This window comes from Somniosus microcephalus, chromosome 12 (assembly GCF_052327205.1).
Source record: "Somniosus microcephalus isolate GS21.2 chromosome 12, FLI_Smic_1.0, whole genome shotgun sequence".
Taxonomy (NCBI): domain Eukaryota; kingdom Metazoa; phylum Chordata; class Chondrichthyes; order Squaliformes; family Somniosidae; genus Somniosus; species Somniosus microcephalus.
In genome coordinates, this window is record NC_140998.1 from 47652039 (window position 1) to 47665488 (window position 13450).

Genomic DNA, 13450 nt, shown 5'->3' on the forward strand with positions numbered 1-13450 from the left:
GTCCCTGTTTCTCCCCATATCCCTTGATCCCTTTAGCCTTAAGAAATATATCTAACTCCTTCTTGAATATATTTAATGAATAGGCCTCAACTGCCTTCTGTGGTAGAGAATTCCACAGGTTCACCACTCTCTGGGTGAAGAAATTCCTCCTCATCTCTGTCCTAAATGGCTTACCCCTTATCCTTAGACTGTGACCCCTGGTTCTGGACTCCCCCGCAATCGGGAACATCCTTCCTGCATCTAGTCTGTCTAGTCCTGTTAGAATTTTATAAGTTTCAATGAGATCCCCTCTCATTCTTCTAAATTCCAGCGAGTTTAAGCCCAAGCGACCCAATCTCTCCTCATACGTCATACCTGCCATCCCAGGTATCAGTCTGGTGCATCTTCTCTGCACTCCCTCCATGGCAAGAACATCCTTCCTCCGATAAGGCGACCAAAACTGCACACAATACTCAAGGTGTGGTCTCACCAAGGCCCTGTAAAACTGCAGCAAGACATCATAGTTACTGTACTCGAACCCTCTCGCTATGAAGGCCAACATACCATTTGCCTTCTTAACCGCCTGCTGCACCTGCATGCTTACCTTCAGCGATTGGTGCACAAGGACACCCAGGTCTCGTTGCACTTCCCCTTCTCCCAATCTATTGCCGTTCAGATAATAATCTGCCTTCCTGTTTTTGCCACCAAAGTGGATAACCTCGCATTTATCCACATTATACTGCATCTGCCATGCATCTGCCCAATCACCCAACCTGTCCAAATCATACTGGAGTTTCTCGGCATCCTCCTCACAGCACACACGCCCACCCAGCTTTGTGTCGTCTGCAAATTTGGAGATATTACTTCTAGTTCCCTTGTCTAGATCATTAATATATATTGTGAATAGCTGGGGTCCAAGGACCGGTCCCTGCGGTACCCCACTAGTCACTGCCTGCCACTCGGTAAAAGACCCATTTATTCCAACTCTTTGCTTTCTGTCTGCCAACCAATTCTCTATCCAAGTCAGTGCCTTGCCCCCAATCCCATGTGCCTTAACTTTACACGCTAATCTTTTATGCGGGACCTTATCGAAAGCCTTCTGAAAGTCCAAATACACCACAGCCACTGGTTCTCCCTTACCTATTTTACCAGTTACATCCTCAAAAAATTCCAGTAGATTAGTCAAGCACAATTTACCCTTTGTAAATCCATGTTGACTTTGTCCAATCCTGTCACTGTTTTCCAAGTGCTCTGCTAATACATCTTTTATAATGGACTCTAGCATTTTCCCCACTACCGATGTCAGGCTTACCGGTCTATAATTCCCCGTTTTCTCTCTATCACCTTTTTTGAATAGTGTCCTCTTGATCTCCCTATGCCACATACCTGTCCAAAATAATGAAAACTGATGAAATACAATTATGGTCATGGTTTAAAATTAAGATTTTTAGACGCTGCCCCGTTTGCATTTTCCGAATATACAATTACGTCAAATTTTGTTAAATTTTTTACACTCCCTAAATGGCAGAGGGGGAATTTTTTTTAACGGTTTTACTTTTAAAATGTGCATCCAAGTCATAGAATGGTTCATGAGTTTTATAAATGAAAAAAATAGTTTCTAAAAAAATAGGATTACCAAGAGGTTGGACGGATACCTGGGGTTCACGTGACTTCCCGACTCCAACTGCCCCACTTAGTCAGACAGCTTATTCCCCATTTTCAATAGTTTTATAACTAATAAACAATAGTGTTCAAAGAAAATGAAAACAATTTTTTTTTTAATGCCTCTGCGATTTTTTTCTCCCGGTTTGCTCGCAGCTGTGTCAAGGAGATTACACATGTAACCTTAAATAACAGCACAACTGGGATTTGGTTAAATCCAATTGATTGAAAACAATAAGGGGCGGTTCCACACCATAAAATGCAAAATAATATGAAAAACGACTATTTTGAAGAAAACAGACTTCTATACTTTTAACAATCTCCCAGTTTAAAAAAATCCAAACATTAACTTTTTTACGATTAGCCAGCTTTAATCATTAACTCGCAGTGCACAGTATGAATCCATGTCTCACCATTCCATGGCATTGGTTGAATTTCTAACCCCTCACACCCCCACCAAAAAAAAGCAGATGTACACTTTTTTATATTTGTATTTTTTTTTAAAGCTTGATGCATTACAACAGTTTATTGAATGCTTCTTTTTTTAAAAAACACAACACCCCCCTCCTCTTTCCAGATGCTTGTAGTGATCAGGGATTTGCTGAGAGGGTTTAACTGGTTGATACAAGTGTCAGTCTGTGGCGATTTCCTCTTTTACTGGAGCAGAAGCGGAGACTGCGTAGACTGGCCGTTAGTGCGAGCGAAGGAGCCAGCGGGAATGAGAAGTTTAAGTCACGCAGGAAGGTAAGGGTGTGTTTGGCTCACCGTGCCGCGCCAAAGGTTTCAGCAAATACTTATTTCATACAGTTAATGCTACAAGTGCAAACTTTACGGGAGAAAAAAAGAGACGCAAAGCCGTGTTTGAGAGGACGTTAGTTGGGCTTATTAACCTGTTTTCAATACAGTAGGGACTACAAGATTGAGGAAACGAAACATACATTTGGCAACCTGGAGACAGCTTTTGTCGGATTTCCTCTCGTGGTTTTAAAAATATGGACTAGGTATATAAAAAGGAACAAAAAAACTACTAGTTATGCCTAACAATAACTCTATCGGTATTTTTTAAATTCTTATGGTATGTCGGTGTCACTGGCAAGGTTAGCATTTATTGCCCATCCCTAATTGCCCTTGAGAAGGTGCTGGTGAGCCGCCTTCTTGAACCACTGCAGTCCGTGTGGTGAAGGTACTCCCACGGTGCTGTTAGGGAGGGTGTTCCAGGATTTTGACCCAGCGATGATGAAGGATCGGCGATATACTTCTAAGTCAGGATGGTGTGTGACTTGGAGGGGAACTTGGGAAGTGGTGGTGTTCCCATGCGCCTGCTGCCCTTGAGGTGGAAGAGGTCACGGGTTTGGGAGGTGCCGCCGAAGAAGGGGGGTGGGTGATCTCGTTTTATTTAACATTCACATGGGAGGTATGATTTAATCAAACGTGCTTTGTTGCAAGTGTTTACTGGCACAGTGGGCAAAGTTTAGTACTAGTGCCTTATTTCCAACAACAATCAGGAGAGGGTGATAAATGTCTTTTTGAGATTAAAAAAACTGCAAATCTGAAGCAAAAACAGAAATGCTGGAAATATACAGTGGGCCCTTCAGCGTGTGAAAGATGGTAAGGGTTGATGTTTTGTATAAAGACCCATCCGTCAGAAGCCTGAAGTGTTTACAAGCGATACATTACCTCATCCTTTCTCTTGTCAGATACTGAAAGACCAAACTTCCAGCAGTTCCTTTGGGGTGTTTTTTTAAATTGTTTTGAGTTGCTCCAAAGAACAATTGAAATCTGGAATATGTTTTGAGGTGGGAGTTAGCACTTTCTCTTTCCTCTGTTACTCTTGTGCTTCCACTTGTAGGTTCTCTGCATAAAAGTGCTACTAATTGGTTTATACAAATGGCAAGATCCACAATTTCCAGCATGATTAAAACAAGCACTATAAATATACTATACAATAAAATGGTTACATCTGTAAGTTGCACTAACAATTTTATTTGATTATTTTCAATATAATTTGACTTTCTCTATGCTTTAACTTTTGCATGTTGTACTCTTAGTGGGTTAGAATAGTGTTGCTTTCAGTAAGTTGGACGGTAAGCTTTATACAGATCATGCTACACCATGTAATGCAGAATGTAGTATTTTGCTCAGGTAAAGCTTGGGTGTCGCTTTTTTAAGGATGTAAAGTTTAATTATTAAGTAAGTGTTTATTTGCTTTCGAGGCTGAAAGTCATAATCCTGGCTATTAAAAGTGTGGCAATGTCATTCAGATTACATTCTGGCAGTTGTGAGAAATTATTGTCTTTGTTCCTTTATACTTTTTTAATTTGAAGTGCGACACTTAAATTTGTTTGACATTTGAAGTGCGACAGAAAGGAAATATGTGCTAGATGTACTGGTTTTTATAATTGATTTCCAGTAGAATTGCTCATGGGTAAATGAGATTATGTGCTGTTTTATAAAAGATATAAGCCTTACACCACATGTCCTGTTTTGGGATTTTTGACTATTTGGCCTAAAATAAATTTTGGGTTGATTTTATATTAAGATGGTGCTGTTAAGTTAAATTTGCTCACAATGGGCTCAATTCCCACAACATGCAAACTGCTGGAAATGTAGTTTAGTTCCATATGAAGCATTTGTCAGAAATAGTGTGTCTCACATACTACATCGGTTTGAAATGATGAGGTTCAGGAACATACACACACAATATTTGGGAGGTGGGGGGGAGCACACCTAGGAGGACAGTGGCAGGTTTGAGTGGAAGCTCAACTGGTCAATCACTGGTTAGGCCTCAGCTGGAGTATAGTGCCAATTCTAGGCACCACACTTTTTAGAAAGGATATCAAGGCCTTGTAGTGGGTTCAGAGGAGATTTACTGGAATGATACCAGGGTTTAGGGACTTCAGTTATACGGAGAGACTAGAGAAGCTGGAATTGTTTTCCTTTAGAGAAGAGAAGGTTAATAGAGGTGTTCAGAATTATGATTGGTTTTGATAGAGTAAACAAGGAGAAACTGTTTCCACTGGCAGGAGAGTCGGTAACCAGAGGACACAGATTTAAGGTAACTGGCAAAAATAACAGGGCTGAGATGAGGAGAATTTTTTTTACTCAACGAGTTAAGATCTGAAATGCACTACACTGCCTGAAAGGGTAGTAGACGCAGATTCAATAGTAACTTTTAAAAGGGAATTGGATATATGCTTTAAAAGGGAAAAAATTGCAGGGCTATGGGGAAAGAGCAGAAGAGTGGAACTAATTGGTTAGCTCTTTCAAAGAGCTGGTATAGGCTCAATGGGCCAAATGGCCTCCTGTATAATTCTCTGATTCAGTAAATATAGCTGTGGTTATCAGAAGTCAGGTTTTTGTTTTCTGAATAGCTGGAACGCAAGATAGTCTGCTGAAGCTTGTTGTGGAAAACTGACACCGAAGAAGGTGCTGCCTGACCTGCAGGTTATTTCCAGCATTTTCTGGGTTTTTTTATTACAGAAGCAGGTTTGAGACGAGTAATTGCAGATATTTGCTAGTCTCTGAAGTAAATTTAACCCGTTGACAGGTGGAGTGGCATGCCTTGTTACTTTCTATTAAAATTAATTGAAAACGATGTCCTTTTTGCTCATATTTACATATAAAATAAATCCGCTTGTTGGTTTACAGATGGCCTTGTCTCTTAAGTCTTTCAGTCCTGCTCTTGTCCTTCTAGGTGGTAGAGGTCGTGGGTTTGGGAGGTGTTGCCGAAGAAGCCTTGGCGAGTTGCTGCAGTGCATCTTGTAGATGGTACACACTGCAGACACGGTACGCCGGTGGTGGAGGGAGTGAATGTTTAAGGTGTTGGATGGGATGCCAATCAAGCGGGATGGTGTCGAGCTTCTTGAGTGTTGTTGGAGCTGCACTCATCCAGGCAAGTGGAGAGTATTCCATCACACTCCTTACTTGTGCCTTGTAGATGGTGGAAAGGCTTTGGGGAGTCAGGAGGTGAGACACTCGCCGCAGAATACCCAGTATTTTATGTGGCTGGTCCAGTTAAGTTTCTGGTCAATGGTGAACCCAAGATGTTGATGGTGGGGGATTCAGCAATGGTAATGGCTTTGAATGTCAAGAGGCGGTGGTTAGACTCTCGCTTGTTGGAGATAGTCATTGCCTGGCACTTGTGTAGCACGACTGTTACCTGCCACTTATTAGCCCAAGCCTGAATGTCATCCAGGTCTTCCATGTGGGCATGGACTGCTTGATTACCTGGGAAGATCGAAGCTATTGTCTTCTGTCCCCACCATAACACTGTTCCCTAGCCACTGACTCCATCCCTCTCCCTGGCCACTGTCTGAGGCTGAAACAGACCATTCGCAACCTTGGCATCCTATTTGACCATGAGGTGAGCTTCCGACCATATCTGCTCAATCATCAAAACCTCCTACTTCCATCTCCATAACATTGCCCTTCTCCAACTGCCTCAGCTCATCGGCTGCTGAAACCCCCATCAGTGCCTTTGTTATCTCTTGACTTGACTATTCCGATGTCTCCGATCTTCCATCCTCCGTAAACTTGAGCTCCTCCAAAACTCTGCTACCCGTATTGCAACTCGCACCAAGTCCCGTTTACCCATCACCCCTGTGCTCAATGACCTACATTGGCTCCCAGTCCGGCAACGCCTCGATTTTAAAATTCTCTTCTTTGCTTTCAAATTTGTTCATAGCCTCGTCCCTCCTTATCTCTGTAACCTCCACCAGCCCTACAACCCTATGAGATCTCAAATTTTGACCTCTTGTGCATCTAAGATTTTAATTGCTCTCCACCATTGGTGGCTGTGCCTTCAGCTGTCTAGGCCCTAAGCTCTGGAATTCCCTCCCTAAACCTCTCTACCTCTCCAAGACGCTCCTAATAACCAACCTCTTTGACCAAACCTGTCCTAATACCCCCTTTGGCTCGGAGTCAAATTTTGTTAACGATCCTGTGAAGCTCCTTGGGACGTTTTACTATGTTAAAGGTGCTATATAAATGCAAGTTGTTGTATTGAAAAACCACAGGCTAATTTTGGAGTGAAATCAGGAAGCACTTTTTCACACAACGGATAGTAGAACTTGCTCTCTCAAAAGCTGTGGATGCTGACATTTTCATGACTGAGATTGATGCATTTATGTTAGGTAAGGGTATCGAGGAGTATGGAACAAATGGAGTTGAGGATGTATCAGATTAGTTGAAATACAGATTAGCCACGATCTAATTGAATGGCTGAACAGGCTCGAGGATCCGAATGGCCTACCCCTGTTCCTATTCGGTGTTCATTTCGAGAAACTTTTTTTTTTTAAATGTGCTTCAGCTGCGACACTTCTCAGTGGATTTGTGCATAAAATTCTTCTCATTAGGTTCTCGAGTGCATTCATGTTATATGAATAAATAACTTCATAAAGGTGTATATTCATACATAAGTTTTATGAAGCCATTGTCTGATTTAAGGGTACATATAAATTTTGAGGTAATTCGTTCATCTAAATAAAGAATCATGCACATCTTGAGTACATTTCCCAACAGTGTATGAAGTCGCTACACTGCCTGACTAGACGGTGCCTGCGGAAGGAATGTATTGATCCATCCAAGCTGCTTACAATGCTGATTGGGAGGACTAAGGCAGCTTGTTTGCTCCTGGGTTCTGGGGATTAGTCAGGTTTGGGGATAGCGTGGAGGGCACCTGCATAGTGGTTGGGGCTGGTTCCCCTCATAGCCAGTGGGTGGGTTGCAGTGTTTGGGATTGTTTGTGTTAAGTGGATCTCCTAAAGCAGGCCCCAGACTGCCCTGAATCTCTTCAGTTCCAGGTGGAGGTCAAATACCACTTGTTCTGATCAGCAGATGTCCCATGTGTTTCATCCACCTGTTTATTGTGGTTGGGGATAGTTGTGCTAGTCTGCTCATTGATGTGGGTACTCGCCACACTCCCTCCAACAATTGCCTGGTACAAAGGGATGGAATTTCTGGAGTCTGCCTGGTGTAGCATGTGTGATGTATGATTTTGAGTTGGTCTTCATGCATTTTACTGCAGGTGGTGATGTTTAGGATCTGACTTCATATTGTAATTCCTCCTCCCGTAATGGTTGGGCATGATCCCGTTACCAGGCTTTCCATCATTAGTCATGGAGGTAAACCTGCCACTTCATAAATCATTAGAACACTGTGTACTGTTCTGATCACTACAGTACAAAAAGGTATTGCAGCTATTGAAAGTATACAGACAAGAGCAACCAAAATGATTGAGGGGATGGAGGGATTGGATTATGTAAACAGATTACTTTGGATGTATGGTCCCCAAAGCTCTCCAACACTGGGGTTTTCCCTCATGTTTTGTCTGGGAATATTGTAGACTATTTGATAGAGATTGATTGCTATGATTAGTTAATAATTCCAATCTATTGTATCATGCGACTACCAAGATGGTACAAGGCGAACTAGATGGACTTTGGTCTTTTCTCGTCTAGTATTTCCTATGTTCCTAATGGTGGGGAGTTGACAAAGTTTCAAACGGGTTAGCTCATGATGAAGTCTACAAAGTATTGGATGATTCTGGAGGCAGTGTTACATATGGAGATGTGTAAGAAGTCACACAACACCAGGTTATAGTCCAACAGCTTTATTTGAAATCACAAGCTTTCGGAGCGCTGCTCCTTCTTCAGGTGAAGTGGAGAAATGCATAAAGACACAGCTTATATAGTCAGAGAATCATGTCAGATGTTTACAGGTAACCTTTCCAACTGCCATTTATCACACCTCGGCAGAGAGATAATCACAGCAGTCAAAGGTGTGAATGGTGTCCAAACAGGTCAGTCAGGGAAACATTACATCAAAGATTTCAAGTGTGCAGACCCTTCATCATGACCAATACTGACATATGGAGATGTCAGTATTGGTCATGATGAAGGGTCTGCACACTTGAAATGTTACCTCGTCTGTGTTCTCCACAGATGATGACTGGCTTATTCACTGTTCCAGCATATTCTGTTTTTGTTTGATCTCCAGTATCTGCTTTGTAATATTATTGAGCGGTGACATTTTTTACCAATGTAATTACCTTCAAATTTTTCAAAATAATAGTATAGCAAAGTATCAGGAGAGAACCAGTAGAATTAGATTGAACTTATTTATGGAATGGTATAGTTTTCCATATTATCAGTTACACAAGACTTTTAGCTATGAGGAAAGACTGGATAGGCTGGGGTTGTTTTCTTTGGAACAGAGGAGGCTGAGGGGAGATTTAATTGAGGTGTATAAGATTGAGGGACCGGTAAATGAAGTGGATAGGAAGGACCTGTTTCCCTTAGCAGAGAGGTCAGTAACCAGGGGGCATAGATTTAAAGTGATTGGTAGAAGGATTCGAGGGGAGTTGAGAGTTTTTTTTCACCCAGAGGGTGGTGGGGGCCTGGAACTCTCTGACAGGGTGGTAGAACCCTCATCACACTTGAGAAATACTTGGATATTCACTTGAAATGCTGTAACCTACAGGGCTATGGACCAAGTGCTGGAAAGTGGGATTAGGCTGGATGGCTCTTTTCTGGTCGGCGCGGCCACAATGGGCCAGATGGTCTCCTTCTGTGCCGTAAACGTCTATGGTTCTATAATCACGAATAATTGAACAATGACATTTACAAAGTCTGCTGTTAGTAAAATTTGTTTTGCTCTGATAGTGCTGAGGTTGTACGTGGGTAACGGATACAAGTCATTTATCTCTGCTGCATCAGTTGTCTTAGAATGACCGTGCATGATGCAAATTGTTGCAAATTATGTCCTCTACAGATGTAAGAAGTAGGCCAGCAACCAAAACCGGCTCCTAGTTCCTTTTTTGAAATTTCTACCAAAAGGTTCCTGTGTTTTCTTGTACATTTGTGTGTACTGTTTCAGGTCAAAATGCACTCCCTCTATGGCAAGTATATCCTTCCTTTGGTAAGGAGACCAAAACTGTCCACAATATTCCAGGTGTGGTCTCACCAGTGCCCAATAATATTGCAGTAAGATGTCTTTACTATTGTACTCAAATCCTAATTGCTTGCTGTATCTGCATGTTCACTTTCAGTGATTCATGTACAAGGACACCCAGGTCCGTCTGAACACCAACATTTCCCAATCTTTCACCATTTAAAAAATACTCTGCTTTTCTATTTTTCCTACCAAAGTGTATAACTTCACATTTCTCCACATTATATTCTATTTGCCATGTTCTTGCCCATTCACCTTAGCTTGTCTATATCCCCTTGAAGCCTCCTTGCATCCTCATCACAACTTACAGCTTTGTATCATCAGCAAACTTAGATATATTACATTTGGTCCCCTTATCCAAATCACTGATGTAGATTGTGATTAGCTGAGGCCCAAGCACTGATCCATGCGGTACCCCACTAGTTACAGCCTGCCAACACGAAAATGACCCATTTATTCCTACTCTGTTTTCTGTCCGTTAACCAATCCTCAATCCATGCTAGTATATTACCCCCCCAATCCCATGAGCCCTAACTTTGTTTAATAACCTCTTGTGTGGCACCTTATCGAATCCCATCTGAAAATCCAAATACACCACATCCTCTGGTTCCCCCTTAGCTATTCTGCTAGTTACAACCTCAAAAAAACTCTTAGCAGATTTGTCAAACATGATTTCCCTTTCATAAATCCGTGTTGACTCTGCCCAATCCTATTATTATTTTCTAAGTGCCCTGTTACCACGTCCTTAATAATAGATTCTAGCATTTTCCCTACTACTGATGTCAGGCTAACTGGTCTGTAGTTTGACGTTTTCTCTCCCTCCTTTCTTCAATAGCAGGGTTACATTTGCTACCTTCCAATGCGCGGGAACCATTCTAGAATCTATGGAATTTTGGAAAATGACAACCAATGCATCCACTATCTCTATAGCCACCTTTTTGAAAACCCTAGGACGTAGGCCATCAGGTCCTGGGGATTTATCAGCTTTCAGTGCCATTACTTTCTCCAGTACTTATTTTTACTGATGCTAATTTCTTTCATTTCCTCATTCTCGTTAGAGCCTTGGATCACCACTATTTCCGGGAAGTTTTTTACATCTTCCGTGAAGACAGATACAAAGTATTTGTTTAATTTCTCTGCCATTTCCTTATTCCCCATTATAATTTCTCCTGTCTCAGCCTGTAAGGGACCCACATTTACTTTTGCTAATCTTTTCCTTTTTACACACCTATAGAAGTTTTTACAGTCTGTTATGTCTCTCGCTAATTTACTCTCATTCTACTTCAATTTCTTGGTCTTCCTTTGCTGAATTCTAAAATCTTCAATCCTCAGGCTTACTATTTTTGGCAAGATTATGAGCTTCGTCCTTTGATCTAATACTATCTTTAACTTCTCTTGTTGGCCACGGTTGGCCCACTTTTCCTGTGGGGTTTTTGTGCCTTAAAAGAATGTATATTTGTTGTAAATTATGTATTCTTTAAATGTTTGTCTACCGTCATACCTTTGTAATGTAGTTTCCCAATCTACCGTAGCCAACTTGCCCCTCATACCTACGTAGTTTGCTTTGTTTAGATTTAAGACCCTAGTTTCGGATTTAATTAAATCACTTTCAAACTCGATATAAAATTCTATCATATTATGGTTACTTTTCCATAACGGCCCCTTTACTACAAGGCCATTAATTAACCCTTTCTCATTGTATAATACTAGATCCTAAAATAGCCTGTTCCCTAATTGGTTCCTCAACATACTGATCTAGAAAACTATCTTGCATGAATTCGCCCTCCACACTATTGCTACAAATTTGTTTTGCCCAGTCTATATATGTAGATTAAAGTCCCCCATGATTACATGTGCCTCTAATTTCCTGATTTATACTCTGCCCTACATTACAACTATTGTTTGGGGGCCTATAAACAACTCCCAATGTTTTCTGCCCCTTGCTGTTTCTTAGCTCCACCCAAACTGATTCTACTACTTGATTTTTGGAGCTAAGATCCTTTCTCTCTACTGTCCTTATCCCATCCTTTATTATCAGGGCTACCCCGCCTCCTTTTCCATTTTGCCTATCCCTTCTAAAAGTTACGTATCCTGGAATATTTAGTTCCAACCTTGGTCACTTTGCAACCATGTCTCCGCAATGGCTATTAGATAAAACCTGTTAATTTCTATCTGCGCTGTTAATTCATCTATTTCGTTGCGAATGCTTAGTGCATTCAGATAGTGTGCCTTTAGTTTTGACATTTCTATTTTTTTCCTGCTGTCGCCTTAGTCACTGATGCCTGATTACCTTTGTTACTCTCTCTGTCCTTTCCTGACCCACTCTGCTTATTTTTACCCAAAACTCTACTCTGCTCTAGAGCCTTGATATTTATCTTGCTGCTTTTAAATTGACCCTTTCCTGAATCCTCCTCCGCCCGCCCCCCCCCCCCCCCCCCCAATTAGTTTAAAGCCCTGTCTACTGCCCTAGTTATTCGGTTCGGCAGGACTCTGGTCCCAGCCCGGTTTAAGTGGAGCCCGTCCCAACAGAATAGCTCCCTCTTTCCTCAGTACTGGTGCCAGTGCCCCATGAACTGAAACCCCTTCCTCCCACACCATTCTTTGAGCCACGCATTTAAACCTCTAATCTGTTTGTCCCTATGCCAATTTGCGCGTGGCTCAGGTAACAATCCAGAGATGATTACCTTTTGAGGTTCTGCTTTTTAATTTGGATCCTAATTTCTCAAACTCCCTCAGCAGAACCTCATTTCTAGTTCTACCTATGTCGTTGGTTCCTACATGGACCATGACAACTGGATCCTCCCCCTCCAAGTTGTTTTCCAGCAGTGAGGCGATATCTTTAACCCTGGCACCGGGCAGGCAACCCAACCTTCGGAACTCTTGTCATGGCTGCAGAGAACAGTATCTATCCCCCTGACTATACTGTCCCCTACCACAACTACATTCCCTTTCACTCCCCTCACTTGAATGGCCTCCTGCGCCATGGTCAGCTTGCTCATCCATCCTGCAGGCTTTTCCCTCATCCACACAAGTAGCAAGAACCTCATACCTGTTGGACAAGGGCAAAGACTGAGGCTCCTCCAGCACTGCACCTGGGGTCCCCTTACCTGCCTGAGTTACAGTCACACCCTCCTGTCCCTGACCACTAACCAGACCTGTACCACTACCTAACCTAAGGGGTATGACTGCCTCCTGGATCAAAGTGTCCAGGTAACTCCCCATCCCCGATGCTCCGCAATATCTTCCCCTCAGACTCCAGCTCAAAAACTCTGAGCTGAAGTTCCTCAAGATGCAGGCACTTACTGCAAATGTGGTTGTCCAGGATCACAATGCTCTCCACAAACTCCCACATGCTGCAGTTGCGGCACACCACCTGCACTGCCATCCTTATATGACCTTGTTTTATTTAATTACATTTGTAATTAGGTAACTTAGTTTGCAATGTAGTTTCTTGACTACTTGATCTAGGTTAAGTTAAGGGTACTGAAATTAAATCTCTACCTATAACACAAAGCACTACAAGTAGTGTAGGCAAAAAGAAGCAACTCCTTCCCCTCTTCTCCGAATTCGCACTCTTTCCAAATTCCCAAATATAACACTCTGTTTAATCCCGTTCTGTGCAGACCGCTGGAAGGTGATTCTGTGTTCCCTTAAGACCAAAGGTGTAACTAAAGTCTTGGGTCACTGAGTTTAGTTGTTGTTCGGCCAGGGAGCGTTAGAAATTGGAATGTGCCTATCAGCTGCAGCGTCCAGCTCAAAAGCCTAGCTGGTTTTACATCTGTAACAAAGTGTGATTTCTGCACCCCTGGATGTGCTGATTTAATGCTAATTGATCTCTCGTGGCATTGCTCATGGTGAA

General features: G+C 42.2%; 1 protein-coding gene across 4 annotated transcripts in view; it reads left to right on the top strand.

The window, feature by feature from the left end:
• Positions 1 to 2230: 2230 nt before the first annotated feature.
• The window catches only part of lgmn (legumain), a 34522-nt gene continuing 23302 nt past the window's right edge, over positions 2231 to 13450 (top strand). Inside the window, exons 1-2 of one of the 4 annotated variants that reach the window (XM_086002801.1) lie at positions 2231 to 2385; positions 2547 to 2642. In XM_086002801.1, coding sequence (XP_085858927.1) covers positions 2360 to 2385; positions 2547 to 2642 — 122 coding nt within the window. In that variant the 5' untranslated portion in view covers positions 2231 to 2359. Of the gene's footprint in view, positions 2386 to 2546; positions 2643 to 5407; positions 5428 to 5470; positions 5534 to 13450 lie in introns of those variants that run through there. The other 3 variants (XM_086002802.1, XM_086002803.1, XM_086002804.1) reach the window with 3 other exon arrangements.